This window comes from Phaenicophaeus curvirostris, chromosome 13 (assembly GCF_032191515.1).
Source record: "Phaenicophaeus curvirostris isolate KB17595 chromosome 13, BPBGC_Pcur_1.0, whole genome shotgun sequence".
Classification (NCBI taxonomy): domain Eukaryota; kingdom Metazoa; phylum Chordata; class Aves; order Cuculiformes; family Cuculidae; genus Phaenicophaeus; species Phaenicophaeus curvirostris.
In genome coordinates, this window is record NC_091404.1 from 19,353,643 (window position 1) to 19,378,325 (window position 24,683).

The 24,683-nt window shown below is 37.7% G+C and overlaps 1 protein-coding gene across 1 annotated transcript in view; it reads right to left on the reverse strand.

The window, feature by feature from the left end:
• LOC138726109 (connector enhancer of kinase suppressor of ras 2-like) overlaps nt 1-24,683 on the reverse strand; it is a 162,393-nt gene that overhangs the window by 68,927 nt on the left and 68,783 nt on the right. The window contains exons 3-6 of the mRNA XM_069867549.1: nt 15,513-15,715; nt 14,104-14,191; nt 8,203-8,244; nt 3,971-4,090 (exon numbers count right to left, since the gene is read on the reverse strand). Of these exons, the coding sequence (XP_069723650.1) occupies nt 3,971-4,090; nt 8,203-8,244; nt 14,104-14,191; nt 15,513-15,715 (453 nt within the window). The remainder of the gene's footprint in view (nt 1-3,970; nt 4,091-8,202; nt 8,245-14,103; nt 14,192-15,512; nt 15,716-24,683) is intronic.

Here is a 24,683-nt window from a genome sequence, read left to right on the forward strand (position 1 = left end):
CTCTAAATCCCCTCCATGCTCTCCTCTTATGGACAGTCTCTATATCAATCATCTTACTTGAAATACAGGATCCCTTTGCCTGCCTTGGTTTAGCTGACAGCAAAGCCGGCTCTGGACTTAGTCTGAGCTCATTAACAGTCAGGTTTGCACAGCCTTTCACCTACCCTCACCCCCAAGGATTTTGCAGCAAGCTTAGGAGCTGTACCTCTTCCCTGCAAACAGTAACACAAACTTGTCTCGAGGGCTGATTGATCGTGAGAGGACAAGAAATTTAAAGAGGGTGCTGGTGCACCAGCTTTCTCTGACCACTGAACAGAACTTTTGTGAATTCAAAACTCAGAACTTGGCCTGTGAACTTTTGAAATGTACTAAATTCCAGGGAACTAGATTTTTCAAATACAAATCTACAGAGAAAAATCTAGCCTGCTACTGAGCAGTTACACAAGGGTCTAAAAATTAAAATAATGCCATAATTTCATTGACCACAAGTTATAGTTACTTTAAAATGAAGTTTACCATGCAATGCAACAAAATGGAAACTTCTTTGTCTAAGCAGAAAGAAAAGTAATTATTATAAAGCATTTTTAAGTACAAAAATGATCGAATTTCCTTCATCATGCTACAACTGACAATATAAATAACTCAACGAACTGAAAAACTAAAAGCCAAAGAAGGGAATTTCTTTAAATCATAACATTAAAGTTACTTTATTCTATTCTGTTTCATAAAAACTTGGGTAGATACGTTCTCTTTCTGTCAGAGCTCACCATGGTTCTCTCAGTGTGACACATTTCAAGTACGGGAGTTTACTTCAAGTTTGTCAAATTGGTAGTTTGAATAAAATTTTTGCCTTCCAGACATCTTATTCAGGTGCTCATGCTGTACACTTCAGATGTAAATGGTTTCACCATACCCAGTACTGCCACCCAGGAGAAAAAGCATTTTACAATCTTTACTTTAAACCAAAATGGAAATAGAGGGTGTTTTATTATTTGCCACAGAAAATTCAGCGGCTAAAGGGAAGCGGAGGGAGCAATCTGACTGGCACATGCAACTGGTGCAGCTTGGGAAGGAACGGAAAGAGAGGAAAAAACCCAGTATGCTTCTGGAGGCCAGCAAATGCCTGTGGAGATGGGGATGCAAACACAATCAACAGAACTTGGAATAGAACTCAAAACGTGTGCTTCCCAATGCCAATTCTTTTGTCCAGCAAACTGCCATGAAACTACCAGCAGAGAGTGCGCCATGGGGAATGCATAAGATGAGCCTAATGTTAACAAAAGAGACACTTTAGAGAGGGAAAAAAAAAGGAAAAAGACAACTCCTAAACTCATAAAAGCATGGACCGAAGGTTAGAAAATGCTAGAACTGAAGGCACACATTTAAATGACTTACAGCCCCTCTGTGAAATTGCCTTATGATACAGGATTTATTTAAACAATTAAACACACAGACACTGCCCCGCAGGGGTTCTGACTCTGTGTAGGAGCTGCATGGACTTGGACCTGGAAATTAATTCACTTTATGTGTAAGCTTAAGCAATGTCTGTAGGATTTCTGGCTCATTTGTTGAGGAAATTAGAAGGCATATAATAAAAGTGGTTTTGCAAATGAAGTTTTGAAAACAGAGAAAAACTTATAATTAAGTCAACTGAATATAACTCCAGATACCTGGATTCTTATATAAATCTGAGTAACTTACAACACATTTTTCACCAAGGGCAAATAATTGTGTTCATTTTGGAGGTTTCAACCCTGTATGAATCTGAAGCTGGAAGTTCCAGTAGCTCTGAAAACCTTAGCTACACTTAAAACCAAGAAAGACTGCATTTTTAACTTATGCTATCCAAGTGTTCTGAAAAATTTTGTGGTAAGTTTCTCCTGAAAAACAAATTTTTGGTGATTTTCACATAAATGGCTCTGTGCATTAGATTCCTATCTGTAAAATAAACCTAAAATTATAATATTTTCACAAGTATGTTGAGCATGAATTAATTAATGTCTATGAAGCACTCACCAAGGCCATATTAAGTGAAAAAAACAGAACTCATGATGAAATTAGTAACTCAAGGGAATGCAGAGCTGAGCTGAAGTGTGGTAAATAAGACCTCAACCCCTGCACTGAATGATAAGGATAAAAATGGAACTCTGAATACTTTCCATTCAGTGAATAGCACTCATTTTTCCCTTGAATGGAGCAGAGATCCTGTGAAAAAAACTGCTATACAATCATGAGAAAGGCATTTGTAATTCATTACTCTGTTCTATATTTGATTCTGATTAATGTTTTCTTTTCCTTTTCACATGATTCTTCTTTTATTCCCATTTATAGTCCCTCTTTTCATATTTTTTTTTCTAAACAGAACACAGTGTCAGCACAATCGATTATAAGGAACTTTCTAACCTAACATGTTATAGTGCCTTCACAATTAGGCAAAGAAAACTCAGTCATTCACCGTGATTTCACTTCTTCTGAAAAAAATAATAAAAGAAAAAATTGCCAGGCAATTTTGATTGCAGTATTTGTCTTGCGTCCTCTGTCAGCAGTCCCCGCTTCATGCAGTTCTGTTGGCTATAAACTTCTGGTGACACTGCGGATGGAGCACTGCACCGTGGTTCTTCCACGCAGTGACCGAGTCCAACCTGCAGTGTTATTACAGCACAAGCCCCATCTGCTCGATGTTCTATGAGGAAAGAGCGCAGGGCCTGGAGGAAAGGGAGGACCACGTGCTGCCAACAATACAACTCTCAACTTGGTCACTCCTGCCTTAAAGGTTTAGATCATACACCAACCCTCTATGACAAACTGCTCAGAACATACACCATTCATTCCCAAGAGCTCCTGAAAGACACTTGCCTAGTACGGCACACTGTTAACTTTTCAGCTCATGACAGGATATGCTGCTTTTGATGCAGGCTACGTCCTTTCTGTCCTCCACCAGCCTCCCCTTCTGTCCTAGAGCTGTCACCGAATAGGAAACACTGGCAATACCAGTCCCTGCTTGATGTGCTCCATCATCTCTGAGGAAAATACATCCTATCTGCGTTCATGTTCTCATCAGCACTGATAGTGAACTTCCCTCTAAGTGGACCAGCAGAAATACATCCCATTTCTAGACAGAAAGGAAAGCTATACAGAGACGTGGACTGCTAGCTCACAGGATGCAGTAGTCAACACAAGTTGAATGCACCGACAGATTTACAGCTTATGCAACAATACCGACCTGCTGTTTCCTGGATATCCCTGCACTAACCCAGAAATCAGACCAGGAGGGGAAGCTAGGCCACTAAGGGAATACATTTGGCCACTGGGATGCAGCAGCACAGCAAGCAAATTGTACCTGTCTTCAGAATTATAGCCCGGGCTAAGCATCTGCCAGGCCACAGAATGAAAATTGAATGTGTTTTATGCTGTTGTAATGTTCTTTGTTGACTCAATCAGCCTAAGCAGAAAGTAAACTTCTGTAAGCATATAAAACCCCTTCATGTTATTAAAATGCATCATTCTCAAATTAATATGCATACCTCAAAATAATGATGATAGCTATTTTTATGCAAACCCCAAATACATACCTTCCACTAATCATTTTCAAAGCATGTTAATTAATGATATTTTACTAAATTTATTTGTTTATATATGTATTTGGGGATTACCCTGGCGCATTCATAAACCTACAATATGGCTGTTCAATTCATATAACTTTTCTTTAGATACTTGCATAGTTGTACATGAAGCCCTAAGCAAACCAGGTTGGTTTTGGTTTTATTTTTTTTTTAATTACAATCCCTGTATTTTGGTAAATGTTGATTAAACCACTTGCAGAAATCAGATTCAGCTCACCAAAAAAGTAGGATACTGCTTGAAAATACATTTTGATTTCTTGAAAAACTCAAAAAAAAAATCACCCTAAAGAACTGAGACTTGTATTCTGTACTCTAACAGTTAAACTTTAAACTGCTTTGCTACTTACCAAACCCTCACTGGGCATAATGCTGGTGAGATGAACTACCTCAAGATGTGCTGACTGTGACACCAGAGAATCAGATGAGAGCGAAATGATGTGGTCACAAATCCCAGACAAGGTTTTACACTACAAAGAAAAACAAGTCAATAGGATTCCTTGTATTAAAATGAAACTACTGGTGAAGAAGTTCTTATTCTGAAAACTAACTAAGAATAAACAGATCATTTACTTCTCCATCCCAACAATACAAACTCTTTTTTAAAAAAATACCTGATGAACTTAATCTTATCTGTCATAAGAGTGTATCATTATAAATGCAATGGAGGGGAAGTGAAATACGTAAACATAAGTGTCTCATACACAAACTTAATAACCTATTTTGGCTGCCAAATAATGAGTGACTCTACCAAGGGTGATAAGTAGGTGAATTTCACATTATACAGCCTAGAAAATCTTTCCTTTGTGAAAAATCACATTGGCAGAAAAGCGCACTGGTTAATCTATTTCCTGATGTAAATTCTTATGCTTCTTTGAACATATCCTTTAGCTGACACTCTATATCACTACAAGCACGCTATCGTTTTAGGTTATCCTGCCTTCCAGCTAAAGATCCTGAAGTCTTATTGACACAAACACCTTCAAACCAGGGACTTGATTGCATAGATGGTAACAAGGATACCGATAGATTCAACCTATCCATCAGAGGCAAACAGTGAGTCTATAGGCCAGAAAGGACCTGAGCTGTACTCAGAATCTTCAGGTGTAAAGATTGATTCCCAAGTTTGCATGTGTTTTACATTGCTCCTTCAGAAAGTCTATGCCTAAAAATATTTGAACCTAATCTGAAAGCATTCATTTAGATGAATTTCAGAACAGCCTTCCAGTTGCAGTTGTGTTGTATGCATCTATTTTTCCTTTGGGGAGTATCTCTCATTTTCCCTAATTACAGCAGATTCTAGTGAAATCCCTTAAGGGAAGTTTTGTTTCAGACATTTGTAAAAGCATGAGGGTTTCTAATATCTCGTTTGACACCATACATATAAGTTAAAGAAATAAAGTTGTCACAATGAATAAATTAACTGACTGTATTTATAGATTGTATTTCCATTCACTGTATAGTTACTCATCTGGAAACCCAAGCACAGCTCTGGAGTACTGGATGTGGCACTTGTATTTAGCATTAGCTGAAAGATGCAAAGCATCACATTCAGGTACACACGACTGCATCTGAAGGGCACCAAAACTCAGAAATATTTCTAGCAGTTTCAGCTTTGGGCCAGAACCCCTAAGCAAAACTTTAGGTCTTGTCTTTCCCCATAAAGACATAAAACTCACTTGAAAAATGTATGGTATTACTATTCTACAGACTGGCCCTGTCTGTCAGTGTATGCTTTCATGCAGCTTTTGAATTACTCATATAAAAATATTGCTGTGATTTCACACTAAGGCTCTCTCCTATAACCTACCATTTGAGATCATGTGTACAGATTAGATGCAGACTAAATCACAGAGAAAGCACTTTCTACTTTCTGATGTAACGTTTTAACTTTGCAGTTGTCACATGTGAATACTTTTTCAGTAAATAAACTTTAGAATGAAATATGCAGCAAACAAGTTTTCAACCAAATTGACTCTTATGAATCTTTAAGATCTCCTCCTGATTCAGAAAGTATTTTTTGGCATAAAAAAACAGAGAGGACTAAAGCCTGGTGTACGAGTTCCCAAACCAGAGAGAAGCAAAGGGCACATTCTCCAGATGGCGCAATACTGCCACGCTTAAGAAAACCTCAAAGAAAAATGGGTTCTTCAAGAAATTCAGTACCTGTTGCAGAAAAACTCCACATACAGTTTAACAGTCCACCCAGCACCTAAAACTGTTTCTAACTTTTCTCTCACAAGGTCCACAACAAGAACAAAATCTCCAGGAAACCACTACGTCTGGAACAAGTCATACGAACTTAAACGTCACAATAAGTATTTTTAGTATGGCAGATACTACTGCCTCAGTACAATGAATAAAGTTAATAATCTGTATTTACTGCCAAGAGAAACAATAGCTAGCAGGCTGTAACTTTTAATTAGCATGGGTATACACCATATTGGTCTAAAGAATTGAAGCAGTCCCGGTATCCATATTTTGCTGAAGAGATGTCCAAACGCCCTGAGCCTCAGACATGCAGTTTAAGTGATCCTGAAGATCACTCCTTCATAATTTATTTTCCCATAAAATTTGTGTTGCAGAGCAGTGAGGGAATGGCAACTGTGTACCTGCAATCCCACCACCTGAGCGCACACTGCCCTAGTGAGGAGCTCTTCCACCAAAATCTATGCCTCAGTGAATCTCTCCAGTAATCAGTCAAGAAAGTCAATCATGGATCATCATTTTATAAATCTGCCTTTACTTCTAAGTATAACTCTCTTAATACCTGTCAGAAATAAAACAAAATGTGTTTAAAAGTTATAGATTCTATCTCTCACAAATGTAAAATTTTACTTTGGAGCATCACAATTATTTGTCTTGAGTATTTTCTTTAATGTGTGTGGGGTTTTCTTAGAAATAAAATGATCACAAAAACTGAAAAATTTACAGAGCTTATTCATGAATTTAGTATTCTCAAAATATTTCTTTTTAAGATGCTGTGAGAAAAATGATGTTTCCTCTCACTTCAACCAGAGTTATAATGATAAGCAGATTGATTCTCAAAGCCTGGATTCTCTGGATCAGGTAGTTTCAGGTGCTTTTGCTCAGGCTAAGACAAGTTTCACTGCCTTGGGACTCAGCCTCCTTACAGTTCATCATTGGCACTGCTGAGTCTATGGAATACTTAAACCTAGAAATTTCTATCTTTTCTCTTCTTCCTTTTCAGGCTTCAATCCAGACCAGGTAGAAAAGTCAAAACTAACAGTCCTCCTAAAGATGTATTTCTAGAAGTCACATGCAGTTAGAACTGTCAGTTAAAGGACGTGCATATACGTATGTGTGCATATATATATATGTATACACACACACACACTCTCACTCTCTAAATCCCAGAAGATTTCAGGAGCTTTTAGAAGTTTTTTTCAGAATCAGGTTCATAATACTAAGTTTTTCTCTAAGTCACTGCATGCTTTCTGAATTCAACAGCACATCAATGTTTTATGACAGTGTTTTAATCCCTGCTGGAAGCAGGGTATGTGTAAAAGGCTTTAAAAAATAAAAAAAGAGCCCAACACTGCGTTAGAGCTTGTCAAAAGCTTATCTGAACTTGTAAATCCTTTGAGATCTCCCTTTCACTGCAGGTTTTAACTCTGTCTCAGTGTCAGTACAAGTTTTCAGAGGCAGTACCAGGAAAACAAAGTTTTTGGACTTACAGGCCAATAGTTAATCAATAACTTTGTGTAAGATTCTTCTTTTCCCCTTTGTCATTTTGGTGCTGAAGGCATAAAGTGCTCAGTCTGACAACCAACGCAGTTAGTAATGCACCAGATCTGATGGATCTGCTGCTGGAATTCCACGCCAGCAATCGTAGTAAGAGTATTACACTAGTAACAGCATTGTGAAGCTTCTGAAACAATCTAAGACAATAATTATGTATTTGTAATTAACTGTAGGTGTAACAGAGAGCACTACCCCGGGGAAACATGTGGAAATGAAGAGCAAGAGGCAGTATCTAGTCTTGCCTGCCGAGACAGGAATAAGTTAGGGAATAGCAGAAGAAAATTGATTCTTAAGCCTTAAACTTGAAAAACTTCCAATTTAGGAAAGACTGAAAAGGCTTGGTAGGAATAGTTCTTAAGTGAATTATACCATCCCCCATAAGCTTCCAGTCTTCCCAGAAACTAGAAACAATATCTGAGGTGAAAAAATATTTTATTAATATTGTTTGGGTAGAGCATCTCCATTTTTTTATATTGATGAAAGAAGAAAAAAAAAGACAGTTGTGACCATTAAATCTAAAGTACAAGGGCAGTCATTAAACAGGCTGGTAGGACACACAACTAATTTGCACTAAACAGGTTTCAGGGCATCACAAAATGTGAACTGGTCTCTCTTGCTGGTTTTGAAAACAAACCTTAACTTTTCAACTGTTTGATCTTATTTATGAAAGCTAACTTTTAGCAACTGATCTAATTAATTAGAAGTTGTGTGAAATAGTAAATTTATTTTCCTATTGTAGCTTTAATTCTTTAAGAAATCATTTAAGTGGATGAGGTAGGATTAGAGAATACCAATGCAGAATATTTAGATTACTTACCACATGAAGAATTTTATTTTCTGTTTCATACACTGTACAATCCTGTGGTAAAATAAAATGAAAACAATTAATGCACATTCTTTTATATTTAATATTAAGAAATAAAAGAAGGCTTTATGCTGATAACTACCTCTTAACAGATGTACCTGTAAAGACAAATGATCTCTTCAGTTTTTTTCATGTCCTAAAGCTTACTTTACAATCTTAAGAAATTTGACTTCTCTTCTGTCTGGTTAACCTCAGGGATCTATTCTTCCCTTTACAGTCATGAAACTCTCGTTCTCAATACTAGCAACAATATAAACATAATGCAGAGGGAACAGATTCATGATAGTGAGACAAAAAGTAATTGAATATAATTAATCTGGCATGCCAGAAATTCAGTGATGCACAGAGCAAGAGATACATTGCCCAGCTTTAAACCAGCAGAATTTTGTTAGCTGTTCCACGAGCTGTGTGAGCTGCAGACAGCTGAGTCAGACCCACCACTAGGTAGATTGTGTTACTGGAAAGCATGGGCAGGAAGAGTCAACAGAGAATATTTTGACAACAAGCACAGTGCTAAAGATGTTAAACGTGATGTGCCCACATTGTCAGTTTGGTTCACTCCTTCTTTTGCTTCAAGGCCCTGGTTGTCTCCACAAGGGACAAGAAACAGCAGTGCCCCATCTCCTGGGAGAAGTCACATAGGTGACACTCTAGGATTGGACCTTGGAAGGCATAAGTCACACCAGAAAGGGATGGGAAAGAAGACAGGCTTGCTTATGTGGAGCAGTAGTCCAGGGATATCAAGGAGGTTTCCCTGCCTTAAGCCTCATAAAAAGCAACTCCATTCCAGCTTTCCACTACACAACATCACCATAAATCCATTTAAAGTAGGCCTGAAAAACAATGTTCCTGATTAATCTCTTTGTTTACTTAAGACTTGTAACTTCTAGAGAAGTAATTCTCCTTTTTTTAGTTATTATTTTAAGGATAAAATCTTACATAACTTGAGTCATTACCCCCTTAACTTGCACTTCGATTTAGTGATATTACAGTGGCTAGAATATTTCTGTCCTTTCATGAAACAAAGCATACAGATTCCTAAGAGAAATCTACCTGCTTTTTAGTGTTTGGCACATTTCCTCAGCGTGACTCTCCATAAAGCAAGAGGCAGCCCTGGCACAGCAGTATTTATCCTTCCCTACAGGAGAGGGCCCAGGCGCACAGAGGCAGCTCTACCCCTCCTTTCTCGGCCTGTCAGCACTGCAAATCAACACATGCCTCTCGAGCTGTGTTTTATTAAAACAGAAAATTAAAAGGAAAATATAGCAAAGCCACCTTTGAGGCCAACTGCAGCCCCCATGGATCAGGCTCCCTCAACATCCACCATCACCCACCGCACTCCTACACTGCGAGCACCTGCTTGTGACACCCCCTCTCATAAACGGATGCTTTTCTGCAGAAAAACCTGAGGAGAAAACATTCCTGAGGTATCCCAGTGTCTCCCTGAGTTCAGGGAGATGGACGCCCCAGTCCTGTGGCCAGCAGGAGCCTCAGGGCCCTGTGAGAGGGAACGAAGAAGCCGCCACACAACCAGGCGGGGTGGGATTCCCACCTCGCTGGGGCCTCGTCTGTCCCAGGAATCCTGTCTGTAACGCCACACTGGCACTGATTGATCACATTTAAGTGAATTAATGGCTAATCACAGAAAGATTATGTTGTGAAATTGTTAAATACTTCTCCAAATGCCACGTCACATTGGAAAAAAGCTTTCTACAATACAAGATGAGGATTTCAGGACATATTTTTAAGGAGGAGGATATGTAAAGTAAAAAAACCTGTCTTGTTTATTTGCCTTTTCTTCCCTTAATTCAACTTACTGATATATCTGAAAGATCTCCTCAAGTAATTCCAGATTCCCTATAGTTCTCAAGATTTCCTCTTTCCCACATTTGACTATGTTAGCAATAACAGTTAATTGCTTTAAATTTCCATTAAATAATTCCAACCTCTTCACTCCAATCTAGGAGCAGATCAGCTATATGACCAGCTTGGCCTGCATCCTCTGCAAGAGAAACAGCAGCCAACTGGCCCATCTCTGCTCTTCTTGTCCAGCAGCTCAAATCCTCGGGCATGTCCCATCCCACACCCAGCTCCTGGACCTTCTCCCGTGCCTGCTGCTTTGGGGACCTTGTCCCTCAGCCCCTCGGAGGCGGCCGCAGAGCAGCTGCAGCCGCCAAGCCCCAAGCCGCTCAGCCTAGGGGAACAGGGACCCGTCCCTCCCTCAGCTCTCAGAGTCACCTTTACTTCGGAGGGTGGGCATTTTTGTGGAGAAATTAATTTCAAAGTGAACACAGTTTAAAGATTATTGTTACAGAACGAGTTAAAATCAGAAGATTATGAGTGTCAAGCAACACGAAGAATTTATATTAGCATTTCATGGTCAAGCATCCCTTTGATGTTTCTTCTGTATTCATACCGTTATTTTCTACAGCAAAATAAAGAATTCAATTAGTCAGTTTGGTTGGCGATGCCCAGGGCAGGTTTTCCTACAAGTTTTACACATTTCAAACAGCACATCCACTATCTCCTTTTAACCCTCCAAGTACCAAGAGAACAAAATGATCGCAGCAGGACTTACAGCTTGACTTCAGATCTAATGCTTCTTTTTAAATGATGCCTTTAATTTCTGGGCTAGAAATAAAATATGAGCATCATCCTGAACAAACTTAATTACTTCAGGTCAAAACATAGAGAACTTATTATAGCAAAACTGAAATTTTACTGTTTTGTAGAGCAGAATTAATGTTAGCTATACTTACTTTGCACATTCAAGATTACATTAGCATTATAAATGTTAATGGCTTTGGGATTCCTTCCAAAATAGATGCGTATTGACTTTTTAAAATAGTATATCAGACAAACTTAACTGAGAGGTTAAAAGCACTTGCAATATTATGCTAAAATATTAAGATATGTAGGTCACAATATTCTTCTGATTTCTTTTTCTCTGATACACAGCAATGCACTCGGGATCTCATTAAAAAAAAAATCTTCCAGGACTAACATTTATAGAATTTTGATCTATTTTTCTCAGAAAATAAATAGTGGTTATAGTCATATTCTTTCTACATCCTCCATAAGCAAGATGACATGTTAAAAATGTCCCTTTTTCTTTCAGTTTAAAAAACTCTTAAAATAATTAGTAGCTGCTTTCTATTTACCCTCTGTAAGATGGTAAAATACAAGAGTTATAAAAACAGTACTGCAGCAGTGTTCTCCCCAAGCCAGCTTCTGCACTATCCCAAACATCATACCTTTCAAAAGTACCATACACTTCCACAACTCTGATAAAATACAACAGCACTCTTTTGAATATTCATAAGGAGAAAAGGTCAGCAGGACTTGTGCTCACCCACCCTGTGGTCCTAAATTTGTTTTATAATTCCGAAAGAAAAAATTGCAGGTACTACTGAAATTTGCAGATACCATAAAGAATGCTTTATGACAAGTCTTGAGGACAGTTAACTAACACATAAAACTACTAATACTTGTAAAATATTTAGTTCATTAACTTAGTACAGTAAACCAGCATGAGTTAACTCAAGTACTGAAGAAACGAGCAGCTTGGAAGAGAACTTTGCCAATTGAACACAATTTCCAGTACAACACTGAAGTAAAGATCTGCTGCGATCTTTGAATGGTAGTCATAACAAAATGATACTTAAAAGTTTATCACTTGTATTCATAAAATCAAACTCCTCTGGAACTCACATATTAAAAAGAACAAGATTACTCTTAAATCAGAAAAATATATAGAATCATAGAATAACCAGGTTGGAAGAGACCCACCGGATCATCGAGTCCAACCATTCCTATCAAACACTAAACCATGCCCTTTAGCACCTCGTCCACCAGTAAATACACTACAGTAACTTATTTCCTTGGTTTAATTAAGGTGAAGACTTGATCATAATCTATATTTAGAAAACAGCGAACAGATGTTTGCTAACAAAGTGTTCTTTGGTAAATGCAAGCAAAATAAGATTGAGGGGCTGAAAGCTGAAGTCTGCAAAGTTCAAACTGAAAATAACACCCATGTTTATAATGGCATTTGCTGAATCACAGAATAATTCAGGTGGAAGGAACCTCTCGAGGTTATCTGTTCCAACCACCTGCTCAGAGGAGGGCTAATTCAAAAATTATACTGGCTACAGGAAGCTACTAATGAACAACAATTTTTACCAATTGCAGTACAAACTAGATAGCTTTAAATGACATGTACTTCATCTTAAACATAACTATTTGACTAGAAATAAGGTAAAAATCTTTAGTGTGGTGTCTGAATTTATCTCAGTGAGGTTAATCAAATGTTAATAAAGGGGAGAACAAGCTTTGTTTGGCTTTTGTTGGAAAAAAATGAGCCTTGGTTGGGCTGACATTCCTTGGCAAGACAGACAAATTTTTGTTTAGAGAATGTTTGTTTGTGCTGTTTAATGCACATATCAAAAGCATCTGTCACGGGTTTAAGAATCTTTGACGTAACCAGGAAAAAAGTAATTAGAAAACCAGCTTCTACTAGAACTAGTGAACTCTTTCTACTCAATGAATTTTGAATCAAGATCTCATCTTCACACTCACACAGAGAACAAATATGACCTAAAACCTAAAATGTTAAACAACCCAGATTTGGCAGTGAGATAAGAAAAAGGTAAAATTTGATTTGTAACTGACCTGATGCACTAACAAAATATTTTTCATCTCGGAAAGTCTTGGAGTTTATGGTAAAAGTCTGGAGTTTTTTTAAGCTGTCAAAAGGAGGACAGGTTTGGGAGTGGAAATGAAATGAAAAAAGAATCAAACTGATGCTGGCAGAGGAGAATTGAATTTCATCCGCTAAAAGTAGTGAAATAAAGAATGGAAATGTAGAGAGCAATTCAAAACTATACTATTTTCACATAGACCATGGGGAAAAAAAAACCCAAAGCGCGATATCAGCTGAAGGGCAAAATCGGAATCCAAACTTTTTATACTATAGAGAAGTTAATTTTGCTTAGTCTGTAAATAAAAAATAGCCTAGTGCTATAAACACCTTGTAAGAGAAAGCTTAATAAAGGCATATTAATAATTAAATGCCTACATAGGAATTTTTAAACCAAGAAAAGAAAAAGGATCTTTGTTTTGCACTGCAAAAATGCATAAAGGACAAAATTTCTAAAAGGAATAAAGCTGAACAGTATCAATTAAGGATAATAGCACAAAATACAAAGACTAATATTCATCAGCCTTGGTTCTTCCCAAGAATGGAGATGAAATTGAAGAAATTTAAGTCCTCGCCAAGCCACTTTCCATCATTTATCAGCAGTCCTGGTTAGCCAGGTAGGTCCCAGTTGACTGGAGGTCAGTAAATGTGATGCCCATTTACAAGAAGGGCTGGAAGGAAGATCCGGGGAGCTACAGATTTGTCAGCCTGGGACTGGGACAGGGTGCAGAGCAGATCATCCTGAGTGCCATCACTGAGCATTTGCACGATAACCAAGTGATCAGGCCCAGTCAGCATGGGTAATGTATCTGTAATAAATTGTTAGCAGTATTTAAGCTGCTTCCCGCTGGGGCTTTGTTCTTTTGTTTAACACTTGAATGCTGGTAGATAACCTGACATGAAATAGCCTACTCAGAAGCCAGGTGGATTATTTTTAACTTCACTCTGTCCTTCACTCTACTCAGGCATATGAGGATAACCAAAGTCCAAAAACCTTCCCGTCACTACCAGAGAAAGAGAATATGTGAGGAACAGAGAAGTAACACTGAACATTTTTTTTCAGGTGAAGTAAAAGCTAAGCGATATTTTTACTACTGCAGTTTTGTACAGGAACAGTATGAAGAGGACTCAGAGCGGAAGAAAATCACTCCTACCTGTTGCACAATGGTTGTTAGTTCCAGGCACAGTTGAACAATGTTGTTTTTCAGCAATGAATATTCTGTCACACTGACAAATGGAGACCTGTAACAAAGGAAGGAGAGGTTTATACAGCATTAAGCATTATAACTCCTGCTTATAGTATAAGCAGATTTATGTAATATAAAGATCAGTTCTACACCACAGGAATACGAAGTACCTAATCATAATCATCTCCAGCAGCAAACTACACTACTTCTGTAAAATACTCCTTTGAAACAAGAAACAACACAGACAGGAAGGATGTAAATTGGATTTTGGCCAGAACATCAGAAGTCATTGTTCTTGTGGAAATAGGAGCTTCCAAATAATTATAAGTAGCCCAGATTTACTTTGTGCAGCTCATTAAAAAGACAGCATTTCTAGTATGACATCACCCTTCAGCAGCAGTTAGCACCTTAATTTAGAGAGCAAACTAAAGCTTACTTAGTCACTAACAGCTGCCTGCACACTCGGATTTTCTTCAGGCTTTCTAAATTCTGGCTGAAACAGAACCCATTTGAATTTATAAGGACTGACAAGGTCATAGCCTGAAAGAATATGACTGCTGGCATTAGGTTAGTAAGATGTCACTAGGATTATACAAATCCGGTAAAGAAGGGTGATTCATTCTCATTGTGATTTCTAAGGTGCCATTTATACATTCAAGAGCATTCAGATTCAAGATAATGCTATCAGTTGCTATAACTCCAAAGAAAGAGAACGAAACATAAATGCTCTGATGCTATTTTATGTTTGTCTTTCCACAGTCAAGATTTTAACTAAATTTATTCAGAGAGATTCTTTTAATCTAACTCTCAATTTGTAAATGGAAAAAACCAACAGTGGTTGATTGTTGAGCAGTAACCAACCCCACAATTGTACTTGATACATCAATCCTAATCTTGACAAATAATCCAATAAGAAAATTTAATTTTCAGACTATGTAATACAATTTGTTTTGAATATTCTTAAGTGACTTGCTTATTTGTGCCTTTTTGATGGCTGGAGTACAGTTCAAACTCCACTATCTTTTCTTCCTTACCCTTCTTTCTGAAGTTATCAGTGATGCTACCACTTGTGGCAGCGAGATGCCAACTTGGAACAGTACAAAAGCATTCATTTTGCTCAAAATGTTATCAGATTGAAAAGAATCTGAAAAATTAACTATAGAAAACTTAGAGACCATCCTGACAGAAAACGGTACTACATTTTGCCTCCAACATTTGAGAAATTTGCAACCCAAAATTTAGAGCTAGACTTCCAGAACTGCTATTTTAATATTAGTCTAAAAGAGTACAAGAGAAAAAGAAAGAAAGAAAGAACAAATACAAAACAACCCAAGGAATTATTCTCAGGCATAAAGGACCAAGGAAGGGTAAGTTACCTGTCCAGCCAGGCTAGTAAGTTCTTGGCAGCACCAATCAGGTCAACTACAGAGGTAAGAAAATCATTTGGCAGTCGTCTGGAGGCCCTGCCATCGTAATGGCCACTCCTCCTCCTACCCGTTATAAAGTTCTGAAGATTTTTGGCTGAGGCATTCAGCTTGTGAGACAGAGTTCTCAGGTTTTCAGTCTCCAAACCGTAATTCTGCAGGGTAAGAATACACACAATTATTTGAAATAAAGTGTTGTCAGCTACATGAAGAAAACTGTGAGCTTAAACATTTTCAGTGGTATTGGCTGAAAGGATAGGATAGTTATAGATGCCTGGTGTTGCACTACGCAACAGACTTCTTTGTTTAGAACACACAGGATGTATCCATCCCGTAAGCATGACAACTGCTGTCAACAACACTCGAACACCAGATTCCCCAAACTCATTGGTCCAAGAAAGTCGCTGAAGGAAAGGCAGAAACCCCATATGCTGGGTCTCAAGGTCCTTCCCATTTTCAAAAAGTGAAGATGAGTCAGTCCACCATCCCCTACCTGCTACAGTTTAGGGTTAACCAGCCACATGGTGTATATTTTACCTCTGAGAGCAGGTTTTTAGCAGTCTCGCTGCACTGCATCACGCCCATATTTGTGTTAGTCCCTCTCCTAACTTGGAATAACTTTTCCTTCTCCGAACTTCCCTTACACTTATGCTGTAAAGAAAATATAAAATTGTAATGGCCTTGGTGAGACACTTTTACAGGAAAATCCCTTCCTGAACCCTGCTATGGTTGGTGAGCAGCTGTCCCATATGTAATGTAATATGGGAACAGTCAAATCAGGTCAGAGCAAAGACACTGTACTCCTCTTTCCAATGATGTACGGAAGGATCTGAGAAGAGAGCAGGCATGTAGGAGCAGCTGTTAGCAGTTCGGACACTTGAGCCAGTGGCAGCATCTTCTTATTTAACGATTCTTAACGGATTTTCTTCTTTTGTTCTGCTTCTGAGGAGTGTGGGGTGGTGTTTGAATCTAAGCAGTGTTTTCTGAATACAAGCCCTTTTTCCACGTTCCTTCAGCCACATCTCTCTCTCTTTATCACCAAGCTAATTCCCCACTTACACCCAGGTAGCAAGCACAAAGATATTTCTGCTCAAATACATTAAATAATTCACTCAAATTCACATAATCTTTCGCGGCTAATCTTTCTTTTATTAAAGCACTGAAGGAATTGCCTCCACTGCTCTATTTTAATTTCAACTTCTACTCATGTCCAGATGATGCATAAGTGGATGTGCTGGGATGCCTTTACCAGCGAGCAACCAGAGAGGCAAGTCCATGGCTTCCCCTCAGAAAGAGTTTCATTTTGCACATTTAACAACACTTTACAAGGATGGTAAATAAGATCCTCCCCCTCTTATTTCTGAGCGCAACCTTACTTATCCCTGTGGAAACAAGCAGAAAATGTTTCTCCCAATAATTCATTATTGCATAAAAACTCAGTTTACTTTCAGGAAAAGCTAAGCAGGAAAGGAAACAGTTTGATCAATGAATCTATAAAACCCAGTATAATTTTACTGGAGAATAAATGCCCAAATTTTGAAGAAAATATGTGAGACATGAGGAAGTGTGATCAATTGGAGTGATCTTACCCAAGCTGTTGGAAGCCAAAGAATTGAATGGAAAATACGTTTGAGAAAATCCACCTAGTGAGCAAGTTCTTTGTTTTATCTTAAAGTTTATTGCTGATGGCAACCTCTATTAATATCAATACTAGGTTTAAAATGCAGCAAAGCATAGACAAAATCTGTCCACAAAGATAATCAGAAGATGAAAGGGAAATTTTTCAGCACAGCAGAAGTGCTGATGCAAGTTAGCAGTTTAGCTGAGACTTAGCACGACACAATAAAGGGGAAAAGATAAAAATATTATAAAAATGACAGTGACTCAATACCTCCATATAAGGCAGATATTGTACTGCTACAAATTTAAGCCTGCCTCAAGTCCAAGATCTTCATTTTTAAATGAAACGACGATTAATTGGGAAAAAGGGTGGTTAATAATAATCCTTGAACGTATCACCTCTGAGCGCCTCATCTCAATTTCCCACACCGCCCCTCACCTCAGGCTCCACTATCCCCTCCCACACAATCGTTTGCCAGCTTGAAATCTCACAAAGTCCCCCGAGTCCCACTGTGGCAGCACAGCTGAAAACTGCTGAAGGAAGTAGTGGCCCCTTTTGGGCTTCCGTAGCCAGCAGCCAAGGTGATGAGATATATAAAAAACTGTTTGAGAGGAGGAAAAAGCAAACAGGTGGGTACACACATAAATTTGAACCACATTGATTAGATTTCAGTGAATGTGGCTGAAAACCCAGACCCAACTCAACCCAGAGTTGCCGTTTACGATAATGAGCGGGTAGGTGCGGAGCTTTGTTTCTGTATATGTGACACTGCAAGTATTCAGATTTCTTCTGATCCCTGCAGGCATCTCATCTGCATGATGCTAACTGAGATAGTCTCAAACTTGACAGCCTAAATCATTATCACCGCTACCACATCAGAGTTCAGTTTTCACAGTCATATATTCTGTTCTCACTGTGTTAAATATATGCTGTTATTGTGAGACCCACCATACAAACGATGCTCCTGAGCCTGCAAAGTTCTGTCTCCTGGCAGTTGATTTCTTCCTTGCATAGTAAATCCTAGACATAATTTCTGGTATGAAATGAATGAAATAAAATCCAACCTCTGAAAGAGACCACAGGGTGCCATTAACATAGGCAGGATCATTTTTCATACCAACAGCAGGTAAAAAAATAAAGCAAGGTTTGCTCCATTCTGTTGTTTCGTTTCACGATGCTCAAAATTGTTGTGTAGTGATTTTTAACAAATTACTCTATTAGTGGATATTGAGAGGTTTAGAGGATGAACACTGACTACTAAAGTGACCCCAGACACTGTCTGTCTAGAGCTACAGAGCCATGCAGCCTGCCAAATTAGCACAGAAAGTGGATCATGACACTGCTTAGTGAGAAGAGAAAGCAGATGCCGCTCCATTTCAGTGAGATGGGCCTGACAGGTATATTGCAGAAAGGGTAATTGCTGGAAGAAAGGGCCAAAGTACCAGCAAATCTTGAACACAAGAAGTGCGACTGGTAAATTATTTAATGTTTACTTAAGCTTCTTCAAGTAAAAACACTGTTCAAACAGTAAGAAATACTATCCACTGAGTGTAATATGTGGCAGCATTATCACTTTTGCACAAAATGAAAGGGTTACACAGAGATTACCCAGTTTGTTCAGTGACACCTGATTCAGAAGTATATTTTACTTTGCAGCTCAGCAATTCATGATGACCTATGCAATGACAGCAGCTGGAAAAGAAGGACTTCAAAAGGTAGAAATTAAGTGTAAATGTAAGATCAGTCTCAGACAAGTTTATTGCAGAAAAATATCATTAGTAACAATGCCAAGACAAAGCTGTGCTGAAAGTGACACTTGTTAGCAGGACGCACAAGTGACTTTGGTTTAAGGATAAATCTGCTTGCTTTCCATTTTAGCAATTTCATTCTCTAAGTCTCCAATTTTCAAACTATCAGTGCAGATTCCTCACCCTCTCCCCAGCTCCCCTTCGCTGTTCAGTTTGAGATGCCTGTTTCAGCATTCCGAGGGGACAGGGTTGCTGTAGGGTGGCGAGAGGGGAGAGGTAGGACACGTCACCTCCAGGGCTTTGGCAGCTGATGGGGTTTTTTTGAAGCACAGAAAAAAATGTGGCTGTTGTCAGAAGTGCTAGAATTCAGCAGACAGGAGAGAATACCAGCTTTTTTTGAACAATCTGAAATAGACTGTTATTTTTACTAGTGCAGAGTGAAGAAAGAAGACGTTGAATATTCCCTATAGATAAAAAACACTGAAAAATAGGAAACCTGCCTCCAAACAAATATTTCTTCATTTTTATGTCATAAATCCAAAATGCAGAAATAGCAAAATATGCTATGACAAAGAACTGCCCTGCTTTGTGTCTGTGTCATGATTTCAGGTAAAAACTCTGTTTATTTTGTACATATATTCTGGTATGAAGTTCCATTTTTAAAAGACAGTGGAAAAACTGAGTAGATTTTTCATCTATCTCACAATATAGCACCTCTGGTTACTACAGATTCAAAGTAGAATGAAAACCCCTCCGAGCTATGGATCAGGGTCTTTTCATATTGCATGCATGTAATAACATCACAAATTGGTATTCTATACTAATAGAACCATCTGCGAAAATTTTAGCTACTAAGATAAAACAGGTCACATTATAGTAACAAACATTAAAATAAAGAAGTAACAAATACAATGTAAAAAAAATTAATCAATTTTTCTGTGAACACTAACACCTGAAGATCAAAAGCAGAGTAAGAAATACCTGCATACTATGAAGAGTTTATTTCTCTGTGGGCCCCCCTTGCATTATATACCTAAAAGCGCTAATTTAATGAAGTTGCTTTGCTGTAATGTGATGTACAGTGGTAAAAAAGTGTATGCACATTGAAATGCCTTTGACACAAACTATAATTTTAGCTAAATAGTTTACATTGCATGAGTAATGAATTTAAGTTACCTTATAAACAGACCTATTTTTAATTATAGGAGTTATTCTTGATATTGTCACTCATGTAAGCATTTGGTGTAGTAGATGTATAAAGATGTATAAGCGCAGGGATGCATACATAGCTTTTCCTGTAGGTGATATTTTAACAACGTTAAGATTTTCAACTGAACTGTAAGGTTCAGAGACATAGAAGTGCAGAGCAGTAGGTCTGACTGAGGAGACTAAAGGAGACAACCCTGACTCCCAGTCAAGCATCTTCCAGGAAATTCACCGTGTTAAGGCGTTTCAAATACCACAACCTTAACGCTGGGCTACACTCCCGATTCCCTGTGTCGTGCGTGACCTTAAAGCACCCTCAATCGATGGGTGCAGTCTGGCTCCAGCAGCCAGAGCCGCAGGTCTCTGTTCCACACAAGACCAGTGGTGGCTGCCCCACCCCGGAGGTGTTCAAGTATGGAATTTATTAATAACTATGCTAATATTATATAAATATGCAATATCATAACACAACTTATAGTATCTTATCTGAAACACCTCAATTCTTTTCCATGCACAGCTTTCCTCCCCCTCATGTTCGCTTCCATTATAATTACTCTACCTTTCAGAGCAAATGGTGTCACAATTCTTTCCAGTCTCCTGATTCTATAATTTGGAAATTGTCACAGGGCTTCGAAGCACTTCATATACCTTCTTATTATCTTGTAAATAGATACATTAAGCAGATAGTGCTAAGATTAAATATTTTAACCTTAATTAAAAACATAACATTTGCATTGTATTTTTAGCTTCCAGAAGAAGCTTTAGAATTTCCATTTTAATTGATATGTATAAATGTAATCAAGCATAATTAAGGTGACTTGAAAAGTATATTCATTGGAAAAGCCTTACATTTCTGATTTCAGATAAGTATTAGAACATGATAGTCTGCTGGCCATGCTCAAGGAATACCTTCTTTCCTTCTTCATATATAGTTTCCATTTTCTTCCTTCTATTTTTGCTATCCCTCAAATAGATTTTATTTATTTATTTAACTTCTAGAACTCCCTTATATTATTCTTCACAATTTTAGATTGCTCATTCAGCAAGTGCTTGAATATTTTCTGGCTTCAAATAGTCTAACTACTATCTTCACAGAGTTTAGATCTAAACTCCCTGGAAGTGAATTTGCATTTAACTTTTTTTTTTTTTCCATTTCAAAATGCATTTAATGTTTTCTCATATTTTTTTGAGCAAAACCTTAATGTTACAGCAACATGAAAGAATGGAACATGCTCATAAACGTAGTAACATAAAATGGTGAATGTATCGCACCACCCATACACCACTTGTCCTCGGTCATGCTGACTGAAGCTATTAAATATACACAGATAAGTCGGCTATCAGAAAAAGTATGAGTAGGAAAATACTGTGGCAGTGTTTCTTTCGGATGCATACAAAAGAAAAGTGCAAGAAAATTACGGAACTTAGTCTATTTTGTGGCTTCTTTCCACAGCACCAGATAAATTGTTTCTATATATTTACTTCAGTATTAAATATGGACTGATCTGCATGTGGCTTCAATTAAAAAAGCATACGTGAGACATCTGTGATGGCTTGACCTCTATCCATATGCATATGAAAACAAGCTATGTTGACTGGGGATACCGTGAGAAATAAACAAGACCGAAGATTCACCTAGTAGATATTATCTCCAAAAAATATTACACCATGACCTGTTAACTTTTAAAAGGTTCCCATGCCTGCAATTGTTGTTTCCCAGTGTGCAATATGCTGCTGCTACTGCCGATACCTTACATCTCTCTTTGAAATACCTAAATTACACCCAAATTCTCCTTTAAATTTCCTGCTTGTAGTCCAAGGAACTCCACTGGCTTCAATGTACAAAATGTCTCATGCCTATCCTGCACCTCCCCAGTACTCTCTGATGTTTATTCATGTGCTCTGAAATCTAATGAAGCCACACACATGTAGCGCATTGTTCAATAAGCACAAAATTTTATTATTTGTTACTAAAACCTTGTGATCAATTAATCTTAGCTACTTAATAATAATCATAGATACATGCGAGATCCAACCATCAAATTACAGGAAATCTACTTTCTTCAAATTTTTAAAGTACCTTTTAAAATTAATTAAAAGGCAGAACTGCAAGATTACAGAGGATAAGAGTACATAACATGATATTAGAATTAAAATGGTGAATTATTCAAAGTTCAGAGAATAAATGACAGGCTTGTCTCTTGGAAATATAATATTCATATTGACCATTTCACTTAGACATTTAGCTTTGGTTCTTGCAGAATTGGTACTTCCACTTAAAAATTATATCAATTTAGGAAACATAAGTAACATATCATAACAAGATTCCTCTGTATGGGCATTAATGAGAATATGAGGAAAAAAAAAAGTTCCTTTATCTATTTTTATCATAAACTTGCTGAAGGCTGCTCAAGCAACTCACAGTCAACAACAATTATCATACGCATACATATGATGATACATACCGATGATCCGGTGGGTCTCTTCCAACCTAGTTATTCTACACCTGTAGGGTTTCTGCACTGTATGATTAGCCTCCTTATTCATCTACATACATTTCTCCTACTGCATTGGCCTAAGAGTCGCAATACAATTCAACTGCACATATTGTGATTCACTGTCCTCTCCCACTGAGTGACAGTAACTCGTAATATGAAAAGGAATAAAACATTCATTGACAGAACATGTTGAGTTTACCCCAATGTGTAACCAGACAAAATATGGTAATGGATTACTGTAAGTAGATTATTTCATAAAGTTATAAATAGAAGTAAGTATATTTATGTTTCAGAAGCATGCAGTAGTCCCTGTAGTAGCCCCAGCCCAGCCTGCAATGGATTAGGATCCTCATTCTCACTAATACTTAAATAGATGCGTTTTCAGAAGAAAATGACAAGCTTTGGAACAGATTTAACACTCTGAATAGAATGTGTCTGTGCCTGTTTTGTGAAAACTAATTATTGTGTGACAAGAAGAAATCTTTCAACTATGTCAAAAGACAGGAGAAAAAACAATCTATTTCCTCTCCTTACTCTCTAACCTCGTCTTGTTCCACAGGGAACTGATATAACTAAATTCAAGGAATTAAAATCAGAGTCAATGCAGTAAATTTATATTTTTCCTGAATTTCTTTTTAACATAAACCCATCCTTAAGCAGGAAGAATACAGAAATACTTATCGCTTAAAGCAATTTATCTGACGTTTGATAGCCTTATGCCACAAAGATCACATGCATTACTTGTGTAGGAGAATTAGATGTGGACTACTGGAATTCACCTGTCCTGCAGACCCCTCACTGCTCTCTTCCTCTTTTGGGCTGTATAGGAGCCGAAACTTGAGTAAATCGCAGCCAACCTCCATTCTTCCGTTTCTACTGTACACACATCACCTTGTGACAACAGACCACATACACCTTACACCTGAACCAGGCCACCTCCAGTCTGCACTTGGCTACATGATACGCAGACATCATGTAACCAGCGGGTCCGGTGCCTTTCTTGGAGCTTATGTGGCCTTGAATGCCAGGCACGGTTGCTGTACAGGAATGATAAATTCACCTAGGATAAAGTTTACAAAAGAGCTCAAGCCTAAATGCCTAGTGTAACAGCACAAACCCCACAAATCCATAGGTCTCTTACATTCTAAATTCCCTCTAAAACAATCCTGTGCTTGGGTACCTCTGAAAATCTTACCTACTGAGCTTTTATACTACCACAGGTGACACTGCTACAATATTCCAAAACGTTCTGACTGTGCAAACAATAGTCTTGGAATCCATGTCCTACTATGGAACAATTGGCGGGGATGCAGAGAAAACCAAGACAACATCAAGAAAAAGTAATCTTAACCTTGTTAAGCAGGCAATGCAAATAACACGTAATTAAATCCAGGGACTCATTTTTCAGCATAGCAGGTTAGCAAGACCTTGAAGTTCTCACTTCTTAACAATAGGGCAAAACCACTACACATGCACATGTGTAAAATATTTGTGAAAAACGGTAGTTTTAGACTACTGTGAACTGTTTGTGCAAACTTAATTATCTTCCTTCAATGTCCTGATTCTAAAATATTTTTAAAATTCAAAAATTAGCAACAGACAAATGAGAAAAAACAGACAACTCTTAAAATAGTTTATTTTTCCACACTGGATGATTCGAAAGATTAAAAAATAATGAAGTAGCTAATTAGACTAAGCAGAAGATGTACATCCTCTCTAATATGTGCAATAATTAACTAACCTTTTCAATAATATTAATTCTGCGGTTTGGGACAGCATAATAAGTAACACTGGACTGCCAGAAGTTGAACTTCTTTTTCAGTCGCAGTTAATAAAGCTCACTGGATGCATAGAAGTTTTTATGGACAAAAATAAAGTACATGCAAGGTTCTTTGTTGTACTGAGGAGACAGAATCTCTCTATCTTTCACTAAGAAAGATGGCATTCCATATGAAATGAAGATTTATTTCTATTTATTTAAGTATCAATATCTAAATAAAATGAAGATTTCAGTCTAGAATCATTATCTTTGAGTAACATTTGAAATATG